Below are 15,612 nucleotides of genomic sequence, written 5' to 3' on the forward strand. Positions count from 1 at the left end.
TGACAAACTTATTGAATAAAAGAGGTGTCATACTTAACATTAAAATATCTATGTCTGGTGAAATTTTTTGAATTAACTGTAACTTAGTATCTTCATTGTTTTTATTATTTTGGTGTGAGGGTTTTGTTTGTTTTTCATTAACCTGTGGTCGGTCCAGTGAAAACTAGAACATAACAATCATGTCGAGTGGCCCACGCAATCATTCGTAAATGTGGCCCTTTGGCCAAAAAGGTTGGACAACTCTGTTCTAGTATAAACGAGTATAGGTTTAATAGAGCTAATGATGATATTATTGTAATCAAGACCACTCTTATTGACCTCTACTCGAAAATTGTACACTGACGTCACCGTACATTTGTGTTTGTCTACGACAGAGCTTAATTTTTCCTTTTTATTTTAATAAAAAAAACTTCCAAAACCTACAGCCAAATATCTAATTTCCATCTTAATAAAACCAAATATTCCGATTCCCATCTTAATACAACCAAACATTCAATTCCCGTCTTAATACAAGCAAACATCCGGTTCTCATCTTAATACAGCCAAATCTTCCAATTCCCATCTTAATAAAGCCAAATATTCCGATTCCCATCTTAATACAGCCAAAAGAGAAAATATAAGTGAACAATTTTAAAAAGCGGTATCACACCAAGAGAATTGAATTACTAAAATCAGTTCAAATAATCATTGAAGAATCGCAAAGTTACACTTTGCAGTAACAGGGTAGGCTCAGTAAAGTGAGATTATTGTTTTCAACCTAATGCAGAATGTTGGCGTGAAATTTACTCTACGTTTAATATATCCGCTGCTTATTACATTATCGAAAAATTGACCTAAAAGGGATTATGGTCATTGACGCTAGTTAATATAAAATGAAAGCAAATGTAATCAAAAGTATAATGAAATGAAAATGACGCTCAGGATCTCATTCACTAAACAAAAAATATCAAAAGATATTCATAAGCAATTTTATACAAAAAAAAGTATTTCCGAACCGATTTAGTGAAATATTGTCGGAAAGTCCGTGAAAGGATGGCCAGGCAATGTTTTATTATCTAACATAGGTGGAAAAGTTGAGTTGTTCAAAAATTATCTAAGTATAAATAAGGCCTTCAGTTTAATGCGCATGTTCGCAGTTTAAATAATCAACATCCCCCACGCAAAGGATTAAAGGAATAACCATTTCCACCATGCAATGAAATCGAGCAGAAAATCAATATATTTATGTTGATTTAGTAAATGTACAAGGTTCTGATGTAAATTCAAGTGAATTCACAAGGCTTGCAATAAACCTTAAAAATATAGTACACATACAGTGCATATATACTTTGAACATGAAAGAGTTTTTTGAGTAGGTATTGGCCTACTAGTGAAATGATAACTTTCACCTCCTCATCCAATTTCATTAGAAACGAATATAATTTGTACAGTACACGCGAGTTTGTGGGTTTGGGCTTTAAAATTTAAGATTTTATCGTTGAAAATTGAGTACATTCGCGCAACAACCGCGCAGCATTTTATATGCATTTGTCAGCATATGTTTGTAATCAATATATTTTTGAGGCAATCTGCGTAGTTCACTCAGTAATATACTAGGTCGTCTGAGTCGTCTGAATCCCCTCCTTCTTCATTGTCTGCTACGGGCTGGAGAGAGCCTTGATGTGGAATTTCGTCTTGTTCAGGCGATCTTACGTGGCCTGTATTGTCATTAGTTGGATGACTAAAATAAAAACAAAACATTAAAAACGTAATATATTAAAACAAATTATTACAAAATATGATACATGCCCATCCTGGGCCATTTTATGGGTGTTAAAGAAACAAGTAGAAACAATAACGTGCTATTTTTTTCAAATCGATATCGCAAAAAAAAGCTCAGATACAGTGCGCGTGATCGGGGTTTCAGTGAAAACCGTTGGGAGTAAAGATTGGCCCCCCTATTGTCTGAGCCATCCATCGTCAATTTCCGGGGCAAAAAATTAAGTAGGGAAGAAACTGAATAACGGAACCGTAATAGATTTCGGAATCATCTATTAGCTATTTTGAGAAGCTTTATTTCGGATTAAGATGTAACAGCTCGTCAAATATTTTAATCAGATCAACAGACTTGTGTATATTTTTGATTGTTTTCTTCAATTTGAGATATACCTGAAATAATTTGGCCTAATGACCGCGGGCTCTTCGAATGGATTCATATCAATATTTTGATCTGCTGGATCTTCGTATCCTGTTGTATAAAATTAATCAAATTTAAAAATCAATCCAACAAGCGAGTCTATAGCGAAATACACAATAACCAATTGACATAAAACTTCAAGATTGGCAATAAAAATTTCAAATAAGGACATGGAAGTTCGACTCCACTCTGCTCCACTCTGCTGTGTGTTTTTCGAATCGAGTGTAGAAATTTGTAAAAGTAATACCTTTCTAGAAACGCCTTCATTTTCAAATGGTTGAAACTTGAAAGCAATTGACAAATAATTTTGGAGAAAAGCAATATTCTCTCTCAGTAACAACAACAATTCAGTATAAACACCAATTTTTGCACAAGGTAACCAATAATGACTAAAACGCGCATGTTTGTTTTCCGACTTTCAATTTTGGCCAGTCAGTAATAAGATGAGGTTGGCTTTATATGTATTACCAATAACTTTTTTTAATGCATAGCATAAAAACGTTGACAATACAGTTGAGGATGGGAAATAATTTAACTAATATTAATATGATAAAAATGACCAAGCCTACTGTAAACAGACGGCGCTTGAGAGTAGGGTTACTATATGCATATATACCAGAGAAATAAGGTAAATCAAACATGGGTGGTTGGTATCAAGCGTTTAGAATACTATAGAATATAGACAATGCATCGACATCACTATGAAAATATTGGAAGGATCAATACAACTAAATGCAGTGAGGTGATTCAAATGTTAAAAACAGGTTATTCTTTGTATCAAACTGACCAAATACAGGACTCCGAATCTCACTTCTGTTTACAGGCTCTCACTACCCATTTTCGTCCCCGATCTTCCATTTTTTGCGTGTTGAAAATGCACACGACAAAGGGCAATATACAAACAAACTTTATGTTGGCATCGCTCAATATTAATTTTCGACGCGCTAAAAGGATGATTTTTTGAGTCGTAAGCATTTTGTTTGAATATATAGTATCATGACTTCAAAATTTGGTTTCTGCAGTGTGCAGCAAGACTCTGGAATCAAATGATTTCAAGAGTTGTACTCATTTTTCCTCTCTTACTTTTACAAGCCTAGTGACACCAATGACAAAATGCATAAGGTAAAAACCTTGTTGTATGTTGTAATGATGATGATGGTGAATTTCCAATTTATCGAATGGAGATAACTTGCTGCGATTGCCTAAAAAGATGAATGATCATGAGTTTTGCTAATTTTGCTCTGAAATGAATGTATAGCATTGAGTGATAGCCATTAGGCATGAAAATGCAGCGATAGAGGTAACCCTAATGTACTAGCGTGGGGTATATCTATCTATGATAGCACTGGATTTTTTAAATATAAGCGACGCGAGTCATCCAAGTAAGCTTTGATACCACAATTCTCTAGACTGACGTTACAAGGTAAACTTTTTATTAGTAAAATAAAATTTTAGGAATAAATTCTTTCGCCTGATCGTTGTTGTGGGGCTGGAACACTCGGCGGAGGACATGATTCTGGAAAATGTGGTTGCGGTGTAGGATGATTTGGCATATTAATGTGAGGGGCTGTACCTCTGTTATAAATAGTTGAAACAAAATAAAACATACGTAGTACCACTATACAAAAATTAGTTAAAAATACGGACAATTAGCGAACTGCCCAGATGGCAATAAAACGAAATTTTACCCATTGTCAACCACATAATGAAGGTTCACTGTCAAACCATAAATACATATCAGTAGGGCTGCCTAACGGAAAAAGAGACAGCACAATAAATAAGGCCAAAGTTGTACTAAAAATGTGGGTGGTTTTGATAGAAATAGCGCCACCGTGTGGAATGTTCACATCGATAAAAAAGCAACACTAAAATCAATATTCAAGGGCTTCAACACACAAGAGCTTGAAACTTAGAAAAGCGGATGATAATTTGATAATAAGGAGATTTATATTATTGATTTATAAGATTTTGTCATTTTTTGTTGTCATATTCAAACTATGATTCGATTACCAGCTTAAAAACCACCCATTTAAACATTATTTTTGATTGTAATATTTGCGCTTTTGTTTTAAACCCCCAGAAGATGCCGCTTCGTCAAAATCAAATTTTTTTTTCATATAAGATTATGAGGGTATATTATTGAGCTTACTTAAATCATGACTTGGTAATCGTCCCGCTTGTTGCTGAGTAGCTGATTGCAACTGAGAATAATCCAGTAATGGATGATTTGGCATTTGAGGTGGATACATAATAGGATTGTCTGAAAGGAAAAAGAACACAATAGACATGACTACTTTGTTATTAGCAAGGTTCAACTTTAATGAACAGCACTCATAAGTGGGAGTAATTTTCTAAAAGTAAAGTCACTGATCACCACTGTCGCATTCTGCACACAGAGTGGACTTATGCATCATTTTGTTATTATGTTGTTGTTGTAAAAAAAGTGCCATTCTCTTCAACAACTGGACAAATTGTTGTCGCTGGAAGTCTATTACTTTTATTTATTTTAGAAATATCTGTAGGCTCTGTAAGATTCGTTTTTTTTTCTACCGGTACGGACTACCGATACACTGAAATAATTGATTTTTAGTTTTGGCCTTTATGTTGAGAAGTGCTCTTTTGTTTTAATAAAATAAAAGTTTTTTTCATGAAACCGAAGCTATAGAAGAAAATTGGATCAGTCACCAAGAGAGTCAAAGAAACTAAAAAGTATAAAGTAAATAGAATAAATTCAAGAACTATAAGGCTATTTATTTTATATTTTTTAGTTGTTATTGACTCTTTTGGTTCCCAACATTGTATTCAGAATTTTACTGATTTAGAGACAAATTGCGTCACCGCGGAGATTTTCCGTTGATATATTTTTGTTTACTAGTAATCAACGAACGGAGGCGAGAGTGAACAGCGACATTATTGTTTTTAACAACTGCTAAGGCAAGATAAAAATAGCAACATCCAAGTTGAATATCTGTCGCTTTATCAAAATCGAATTGCTTATTTATAACAACTTTATTTATAACAACAACAATATCATTGATCTTACTAATATTATGCAAAGGTAGATGTCTCGCTTGTTGCTGAGTTGTTGCTTGCATTCCAGAATAGTCTAAAGATGAAGGATTTGGCGTTCGAGTTGCATTCATATCTATAGGGTTGCCTGAAAGAAAAAACGCAACACAATAGCTAATACCTGTTTGACCTAAGCTTTGTCTTTAATACATGAATATTTCGTAAAATTGGGAGAACAAATAATCCCAAGGATATTTTTGAAAAAGGGCTATTTCTTTTATATATTTCGGTTGTCATTCTGGATTCCCAACATTGTATTGAAAACTTTACTGATTTCGAGAGAGTCGCGCCACCGCGTGGATTTTCTGTTGAAATTTTTTTGTTTGCTAGTACTCAACGAACGGTGGCATTGCAAGAATAGCCAGTGGCATTATATTTTTAATAACTGCCAAGGCAAGATAGAAAAAAAATACCAACATTTAAGCTAAATATTAGTTGAGTTATCAAAATCGAATTCTTATTTATAACGGCCGAGACAATGGACACATTTTATTGAACTAACTAAGATTTTGCATAGGTAATTGTCTTGCTTGTTGCTTGGTAGCTGCTTGCATTCGAGAATAGTCTGGAGACGGGGAGTTTGGCATTCGATGTGCATGCATATCATCAGTGCTGCCTAAAAGAAAAGCACAACATAATAGGTAAGACCTGTTTGACTTAAGCTTTGTGTTTTAATACATGCTTATTGCGTAGAATTGGGAGAATAAATACCCCCAAGAAAATATTTTTAGGAAAAGGGCTATTTTTTTTATACTTGTCATCGACTCTCTAGTTTCCCAACATTGTATTCATAATTTTACTGATTTCGAGAATAATTGCACCACCGCGTGGAGTTTTTGTTGAAATGTTTTTGTTTTCTATTACTCAGCGAACGGTGACATGGCAAGAGTGAACAGCGACATTTCTGTTCTTAATAACTGCTAAGGCAAGACAAAAAATACCATCATTCAAGGTATATTATCTGTCGCGTTATCAAAATCGAATTCTTATTTATAACAATCGACACTATTTGACAATAATTTTGAACTTACTAAGATTCAGAATAGGCAATTGCATTCGAGAATAGTCCGGTGACGAAGGATTTAACGTTCGAGTTGCATGCATATCAGTAGGGCTTCCTAAAAGAAAAAACACAACATAATAGGTAATAACTGATTGACCTGAACTTTGTGTTCAGTACATTCTTATTGCGTAGAATTTGGAGAATGAATACTCCCAAAAATATTAAAAGAAAGCTATTTATTTTATATCTGTCATCGACCTTTTGGATACCAAACATTGTATTCAGGATTTTACTGATCTCGAGAGAAATTGCGCCACCGCGTGGATTTTCTGTTGAAATGTTTTTGTTTGCTAGCACTCAACGAACGGAGGCATGGTAAGAGTGAACAGCGACATCATTGTTTTTAATACCTATTAAGGCAAGATAAAAAAAATACCACCATTTAAATATTTGTCGCGTTATTTCAAATCGAATTCCTATTTATAACAATCGACACTATTTGACAATAATTTTGAACTTACTAAGATTTTGAATAGGCAATTGCATTCGTGAATAGTCTGGTGACGGGGAGTTTGGCATTCGGGTTGCATGCATATCAGTAGGGCTTCCTAAAAAAAACACAACGAAATAGGTAAAACCAGTTTTTAAACTTGATTCAATACATGAGTATTACTTAATATTCCGAATTATAATATTTGGATAATTGTTCGCTTATCTGTTCAACAACAGGACCACCCGTCCTTTTGACTACTAAAGGCTACTAAAGTTATACCACAAGTTTTGCGGGTTTTAAAAAAATACGCTACTACGATGATTTGCCGTTAATATATTCCTGTTTGCACGTGAGGAGAGGTTTCATATCAAGAGTGAACATTTTTGATATTAATACTTGCTAAAGCAAGATTAAGGCATAAAACTCAAGTTACGTATATGTCGCATTTCAAAACGAAATTGGCTATTCATATGACCAAAACCACAGAAGAATATTATTGAGCTTACTTAAAGTATGGCTGAGTAATTGTCCCGCTTGTTGCTGAAGAGCTGACTGCGAACGAGAATAGTTTGGTGACGTAGGATTTGGCAGTCGAGGCGGATACATACCAATAGGGTTGCCTAAAAGGAAAGTTAGCAATAAATAAATTCTAAAATATTTTTTTTGGTAGTAATATAAATACTTATCGCGCAAGATTTAAACAATTCTGGAACTTTTCGCTATATCATTGCTAGAACCAAAATTTCTTGCTTTACTATTCAAATTCTAGAAAGTGTCTCTCGAAAACTATTTTCTGGTTTTAAAAAGAAAAAGCACCACGACGTGGATTTACTGTCAATACATATTTTTTGGCTAGTACTAAACGAATGGCAACGGTTAATGGTGACAGTGAAGTGATTTCTGACGGACGCGATCAAAATCGCAAGTTAACACATCCACAATATTACTATCACCTCTTAGTTGATAAGTGCTTCTGTGAACATAACCGCCCGTTGCTTCTGAATTTCCATGATGGTCCGCGTATGCTGTTGATAACTGACCGAAATCTGATGGCAATTCTGTTGAAATTAGTTCTAATAACACTTAAATGTACCGATTTATTGTGCAATACAGAAGTCGAAAAATCGGTATTCCTACTCCCGAAGTATGTGAACCAAGATGGCGCACACCGGAACGTAGTATGTGTACCAGGTCATGTTAGTTTTGATTCAATCTATCATCATTGAAAGTCTGCAATTCCGAATCTGGGAAATTAGAGTTAAAACTTCGTCTCTCACTCTGTGAAAAGTGACTCTGACGTCGACTGCAGTGAAAACATGCTAAATTCCGACTTGTCAGCCATGTACCAAAGTTACAAATACTATACGACTTACGTTGTCGATTTGACATTCCCGCTTCGCGGCGCTGTGAAGAAGAAAAAGATCGTGTATATTCATATGGCTGGCGAGGTGGGTGACATGACTTTTCCGGTATCGTCGCTCCTTCAAAAAATGGTTTTATTTAACAGTGCAATAAAAATTTCATGTATTCATTCTATGTAACTTTTTGGCATGAGTGTTAACTTCATGCATAATCTACAATTTTAATTATGGTGAAGTAAATTTGTCGAAATTTGAATATTCTAAGAAAAGCATAAATACGAATTCATATCTGTTTTGTATTTTGTTGTTGCAACTCTATTATGAATAATAACTAAAGGGCATCGTATTGGTCAACAAATATTTTAACAGCATTACCTTCATTCCTGAATGGGAATGCTTTGTTGAAAGAAGTATTGCATTCTTCGTAGCGTTCTCTTCCGAAAGGATCTATAATAATGCACAAATTGAAAAATGAACTCAGCATTGGTTGACCCTTGCGAATAAATTTAGATATAGAGCAGCAATTCCCAAACTGGGATTAATTACCCCCAAAAAGGTGATTTGGCAATTTTTACGGGATAATTTCGGACGTTCACTGTTTTGACAGTTTCTTTTCCAATCTCCGTACTTTTGACCATGGACGAATCAAAATGAACATCCAATGCAAACATCTAGTCAGTGAGCTTAGTCATCTAGACACACAGTTCCTAGGGGCCTAATAACAATACTCCGCCGTACAGATTGTGGGCCGAATGCTGAGCTAGTGCAGGTTTGGCATTTTAAAAGCGGATCAGAAGATACAATAGGTGTTATTATCAGCATTTTGCGCCAAAAGTGAAAAATAAACGATATGAATACTTCATTTTCATGCAAGGAGTAATTGAGCTTTTGGCAATTCGATTAGGGTTAATGCTAATAAAAGAACCACTTGGAAACACTGCTCTGTATCCACATGTTCAGTTTAGCTTCGAACCTTGGATTTGAACAAGCAGACACTAATATGTGTAGGTACGGAGTTTTAAGAATAATCAAATTTTTTTTGGAGTGTATCATTTTCAGTAAAATAGAGAGAAGTGGATGCACGTCTGTTTGCCTGAAATATTCTGTGACATATAGTTTGCTCAATATTAAAATGAGTTCAGTTTTACTCACTATTAGTAGAGTGAAACCCAGTTGGATCACTTTTGTAGCCTGTATATTTTGTATCTTCGCCGCTGCTGCTCTGGGCGCTGCCGTGACTCCAGTGACCACCGCGATTATACGTAGATCTACCTCTTCGTCGTTTATTGTAATTTATAGGTGTATTTTTGTTCTTGGTAGAAGGCTTGTTGACTAAAAATAGTTTGAAAATAAAATTTCATATTTGCCACAACAAATGTTTGTAGGTAAGCTTTTTTATGTTAATTGGGTCACTCTCGAATTTCCGAAATACCATGTAACGACGTAAATAGTATTAGGTTATGCAATCATACAACAAAATTTGTACCCGAGGTTTGCTGTCACATAGTACAAGAAAAACAGGGTACACCAAATAAATAATAGATTTCAGGCCATTTGGATTCTGAAGAGTAAACAGTGATTGTGCTGGTTTACTGAAACTTCGGGACACAATCACGCACTAACAGAAGTTCTGGCGTTAAATAGATTTACTTTTGGTAGAAATGATTAGAAATTTTATGATGTCTGCTATTTTAGGGTCACCTTGAGCATATTATGTAACACTATTCAATTGACTTCCTCTATCAGTGATATTTGTTTGTTTTGAGTTGACAGCTCGCGAGTCGACCTTGCTTTGCGCAAGCTTGCATAAAATATATCAATATTAACATATGCTTCGGTCTTGTGAACAGAATGCAAAATATTCTTACTGTTAGTTTGCGATTGTAACATATCCGATAAATCTCTTTCAGTGGCCTCGGCAATGCGTTGATGTTTTGCGTCAGTATGACTCATCTAAAATTAAGTCGTAATAGTATAAAATAGCACAGGTAAATGGAAATACAATGGCTAGAAAGCGGTAGGTTTACATAATAAATTGTAAGCTAGCACCTTGGTGTAGACCATAAACCATACAGTGAATTTCCTGGGCGAACATATGAGAGGATATAAGTACATTAACTGATTGATTTAACCTAACGTTAAATTAAATGTCCTCATCAGCGGTGCGTATATGGAATAATAAGCAACACAAAATTGTCCGATGTGGTAATGATAATTGTTTCGCGCTTAAGTAATCTTAAAGATCTAGGATATTTCAAATAATTCACTAGATTTATTACAAGCCTGGTTTAAATGTGGATTGTTCTTATGAACATATATAAGTATCAGCCTGGCTGACTCACCGACTGTTTCCTTTTGCTTCCCGGTTTCACCATTTGCCAAACTTTATTTGAAACGTCTCGGACGAGATATCGAGCCAATGTTTCTTTTCGACCCGTCATTCGATTGAATGTTACTCCGTTTATCTTCAAGAACTATCAAAAAGGAAATACAGTTAGAGCAATTGCTCATTTTTTTTTTAACTTAAAATCTGTTTCCTACTTTTATCATGTTAATCACAGACTTTTTCTTTGTAAATGAGGTCAAATGCATAAATTTGTCTAATTTGGAGAACGCCACTGAAAATAAGTCAAAACTTTCTACTAAAACTCAAAAAGCATTTTATTTCCCTGAGCGTTCTTAACAATCTCCCAACGAAGGCTTGTAAACGCCCTAAGTTTTGTTATCAAAATTTGATATTCTCGTAGTTCGAATCTACAAAACACGAAGCCTGATCTGAGCATAAATTGAATGAATCAAACTGCCTTAAATTAAGGTATACAACTGCTATTATAACAACGATGGCAATAAATTTCGATGAGGTAAATAAATCGTACAATACCTCCAATTTACTGCCGTGATAACGGTCTATGTCAATATGACCAACGTATTCAAACCAGTACATTTTGAGGCCACCAATCTGCAAAAACAAGATAAATCTATTTGAATAGTAACTTTCCCCTTCTTTACAGTCAGTGCAAACAGTAATTTGAAGACGAACATTCATAACACAAGTTAGGTAGGTATTCGCACAAAACTGGCACTTTTGCCATAAAATATACAGGGTGTCTTCAAAGGCCCTATACAATTTCAATTTTGTTATGTGGTTAGTCCTTAATTTATCTCAATTACTCAATTCTCAATTTGTTGTTTTTTAAACAGTAATTGTTCAAGTATTTTGACTTCATTTTACATCTGTGATGGTATTGCTAAATTCATTTTGCAATTAAGACTTTATTGTATTCTGATCACCATAATGGATCAACGGGAAATCCGGCAAAAATGTAAATTTTGTCTCAAAATTTGTTTGTATTCGTGCATTCCAAAAGGTCTCAAATTTTTTTTAAAAAAGGTGGTTGCCTCCAGAGAAACAAATCCAACTTGAACTGCGTAAATCTCGAAAACTGTTCCTTGAGCATTGGTTATTTTTTTTTTCTGTGGTCTGTGAAATATGTGCGTTGGCCATAGAGACAAGGCTATTAAGATGACTGTGCTAAAACTAGACTTGACTTACAAATTTAGTAGAATTCTTTGCAGCAATTTCTAACTGTTTTTTATCTTCAGTTGTGAGATGCGACTCAGCTACACCTTTGCAGTTGGTTAAACGAAGAATTTCTGATATTTTTCCGTTAGTTAACAACTGCTTTAAATAGTTGATTGATTGCTCGTTTAGCACGGAACCACATAAGTTCAATATTTTCATCTAAAAGAAACAAAAATACACAAATGTTGATAGTTTGTATAGATCTAAAGTTATCTATTACTAAATTAGATACTTAAATTAGTACTAAAGAATGAGATGTACCACACTATAGCGTCGGGGTGTCCATAAAGTTCCTTTAAAATTTAAATTTTGTTATGAAGTCAGTTCTCAATATATCTTAACTAGATTTGTTGTTTTTTAATCAGTAGTTGTTTGAGTATTTTAACTTCATTTAGTACATCTGTGGGGGCCAAACCAATAGATGGTATCGATAAATTCCCTTCGCAATTCAAAAAAAAAAATTAGGACTTTATGGACACCTTATATAAAGATATTTATTCTAGACTTCAATGTGCAAAAACAATAAAAAATTAAAACAGAAATTTACCAACAAAAAAGTTATTTCCAGGGTGGCCACAGAGCGGATCTTCTGACCACGAGCAAAAGCCGTCTCATGGTACCATTTACGATTACTGTATTTTTTTGGTATCTATCTTAAACTTGAACGTACGAATTCCACTTCATTTGCTTAGTTTAACCATTCGCCCCATTCTATATATCAATTTTAGGTGCATTGATTGTGATATGTGTAATTATTTTACTATATGAATTTTTCATAGTAGGCGTATGTTTGTCCGATTTCGTCATGACGCCATGAAAATCAAATATTTGCTTTTTGCCAAATTATTATTGAACGAAGCAATGATATAGCATTATGGGCTTGAAAGAAACTGTAATCACTCAGACATTTGTTGTTTTTTAATCCAAACATAGAGCATGTTTGTGTATTTCTGGTTAATATAGGATATCATATATATGGGAAACTCGATAAATTAATAGACGATTATGCATGGCTGTCATAATATAGAATAAATTTCGAATTTTGCGGCGATGCGATGGCCACATACATCATTCTATTCAAAGCTAAAACGAATTGATGAATTACTGAGCAAAGCAAAGTTTTATTGACTATTTTGATAAATTAAATTTGTGGTTTGCCATATGATTAAGCTGTCTAATCGACTTCAGTTATCCAGTTTTGTTTTGCGTTATGGTAGGGAATACAGATTGCGCTGGAATTTCAGATTTTCAAAGCATTACTAACCCTAACCCCTAACTGGATAATCACTAATTTATTACTTTAAAACGTGACGGGAGTGTTTTTTCAAGTGTAACATATTTTCATTAATGACACGGGCTCTATACAAAATATCTCAATACGTACCTTAGCACCAAAACGTACTATTCCTTCAAGCAATACCTCCGTGCTCTCTTCGGTCATATTGTATGGAACTTCGAACGAATTAATAACACGTTTAGAAATGAGGTCAACGATAAGCATAATGCATTCTTCAATGCAGCCGTTTAGTTGAACATCAAGGTGAATTTTCTCAAATTGAACAAACAAAAATTGACTTTATTTTCCTAAAAAAATTTATGCTACTACTGTCTACCATCTTCTAGATCAGTGGTTTTCAAACGGTGGAAAGCATCTCACTAAGAGGGCGTAGACAATTTTGTAAGGGGGCGAGAAGCTAAATATAAATATTAGTTGACCTTGCCCGTCCTCTTTTGATATTTACATTTCATTCACGTATTCAAACGTGCTTTTCAATAAAACACTTGTTAGCGTACTATCTGTTATTTATAGCTTAGTGTTATCTAGTTATTTTTGAGGTGGGGCGCTAAATAAGTGGGCGATAAATTCTAATAAGGGGCGGCTTAAAAGTTTGAGGATTACTGTTCTATATGTAAGTGATAAAAACATATGCTGAAAATAGTTGTAAAGTACATGTATTTTGCTATGTTTTACAACATTTAGAGAGTAACTCCCAAAACAGAAGCCATGTCATTTGAAATATACTCCACATGGCACATAACTTTTGTGCGAAGCGTCCTAGATTGCTTTATTTTTTTAGCGTAAATAGGACATTTGGGGTTTCTGTTTTTTTTTTGTTTTAGGAGAGGGGCGTCACCCTGTACATTAATGGTCATGTAGGTTGTTTGTAAACATTATTATTAGATCTCCACTCTAGCAGACCCTTATTCTCAGTCGTTCAGTCTGTCTGTTTAGCTATAGTGTCTTGGCCAATTTGATTAAATTTCTCGCGTGGGTTATGCAAGTATGGTGCGTTTCAACTAATGTCCGAATTGATATTTTGTTTCCATGGCAGTAGCAAAAAAACACTTCAATCGTTGAAAATTTTTCATTTTTTCCATAATCTTTCGTTATTTATTCGTCTTATAATGAATTATTATGAATTATCATGTCGATGATTGAAATTTCGTGAATGGTACCCTCCGAGGAAGAAAATACTCTTTCGACCTAGTTGTCTTCGTCTCGACAGTTCATGAACTACGGAGGCTCAGTGAACAGGTTTCAATTATTAGCCACAGGGTGACTTTTACACAAAGATAACTGCGAAATGAACAGCGATCAAAATAAACTGGCACTTTTGAAACAATTTTCTCTGTACTATATTGCTGCCGGATTCCCCTGCATTGGCAAAGATTCATAATGGGCTTGTTTTTAGTAAAGGCGACCAATCGCTTCCCTATTTTGCTATTACTTAAATATTTGTTCGGTTCCACTTTTGTTCTAGTTTTGAGAGAAATTGCGCCACAGCGCAACTTTTCAATAAATGAACATTGCTCTCTCGTTTTATCAATATCGTCATGTTCAGTGGTAAACAAATGGGAGTTTTATATGAATCTTTAAAAAGGATGTAATCATGAAATATACCGAAGTTATAGCCTAAAAAGTGCAGTACTTTTTAGTATTATTAATAAATCTACTACTCACCTGAAGATTAACGTTTCTCTGGATAGCTTGAAGTACTCGCAGAGTGTGCGCAGGATGGGTTAAACAATTCGCCAGCATAATTTTTTCCAACTTCGAATTTTCCAAAACTGATATCAATTTTTCGAAGCAATACTTTGGGATATTGGCAAGTTTTATCACGCGACCGCATTGCTCCGGATGAATTGACATTAACCTGTCTTCATCGTAAACATTTTTAAAAATAGATATTCTAGGAAAGTACTTGGTCCGCACTTGCTTGAAATTCATTTTGTAACAAAAATTAGGAATCAGTATGCCTGTCAAACAAGAAAACATTATATGGTGGTTGCTGTCAGTGTTGGAGGGAGGGGGGCGGTAGGGGGTAATTGATTCCAGTTATCTGAATGGAATGACAAGGATTCGTCATCAACGAACCTCCAGAGACATTGAACTTAGTGATTGACTCGAGTCCCGCCTTTTATGAATCGTGACTCGACTTGACTCGGGTCTTCCAGTCAACACTAATTGCTAATAGTGATTTAACAAGTTTCAATAAAAATATATTTCTGTAATTCGGAAAATAGTTCAAAACAAGGCACTGAATAAACTAAACTGATACCTGTCCTCTTCATGGAGCATGTATATATTCGGCTATATATAATCACCGTAATCTGTTATGCAACAAAGAATGCGTTGTATGAGCCGTTGTAAATCTAAAAGGCTTCTCTAGATTTTTATACTATTGACTCACAAATCTTAAAACCCTTCGAACATTCAGCTACTCTTGACTGTAGTTAAATGACGCGTTTCCATAACTGTATCATGCTCAGCCGTATTAAATTGAGCGGTACTCTCTTACCCTACATATGTATTCAATAAGCATTAGAAATGAGCGAGGACAGGTCTTTGTTTGAGTCTGCATTGATTTAGTTAATCTTAAATCCATTCTGCAAGCGACTTCAACAAAACACAGGTATATTTATCTC

The 15,612-nt window shown here is 34.6% G+C and overlaps 1 protein-coding gene across 1 annotated transcript; it reads right to left on the minus strand.

Moving 5' to 3' along the window:
- Nucleotides 1–585: 585 nt before the first annotated feature.
- LOC120340401 (uncharacterized) lies at nucleotides 586–14,937 on the minus strand. Its single transcript, XM_078120025.1, has 19 exons — nucleotides 14,648–14,937; nucleotides 13,070–13,234; nucleotides 11,656–11,844; nucleotides 10,984–11,061; nucleotides 10,445–10,576; nucleotides 9,971–10,055; nucleotides 9,255–9,434; nucleotides 8,478–8,549; nucleotides 8,115–8,222; nucleotides 7,695–7,799; nucleotides 7,248–7,361; nucleotides 6,770–6,856; nucleotides 6,277–6,363; nucleotides 5,748–5,861; nucleotides 5,220–5,333; nucleotides 4,326–4,436; nucleotides 3,307–3,378; nucleotides 2,149–2,227; nucleotides 586–1,720 (listed from the first exon to the last, which is right to left on the minus strand). The coding sequence occupies exons 1-19, from the start codon at nucleotides 14,912–14,914 to the stop codon at nucleotides 1,582–1,584; spliced, it is 2,298 nt and encodes a 765-aa protein (XP_077976151.1). The 5' UTR covers nucleotides 14,915–14,937; the 3' UTR covers nucleotides 586–1,581.
- Between the last annotated feature and the right edge of the window lie 675 nt (nucleotides 14,938–15,612).

The sequence above is a fragment of the Styela clava genome, chromosome 14 (genome assembly GCF_964204865.1).
Source record: "Styela clava chromosome 14, kaStyClav1.hap1.2, whole genome shotgun sequence".
In the NCBI taxonomy this organism is placed as follows: domain Eukaryota; kingdom Metazoa; phylum Chordata; class Ascidiacea; order Stolidobranchia; family Styelidae; genus Styela; species Styela clava.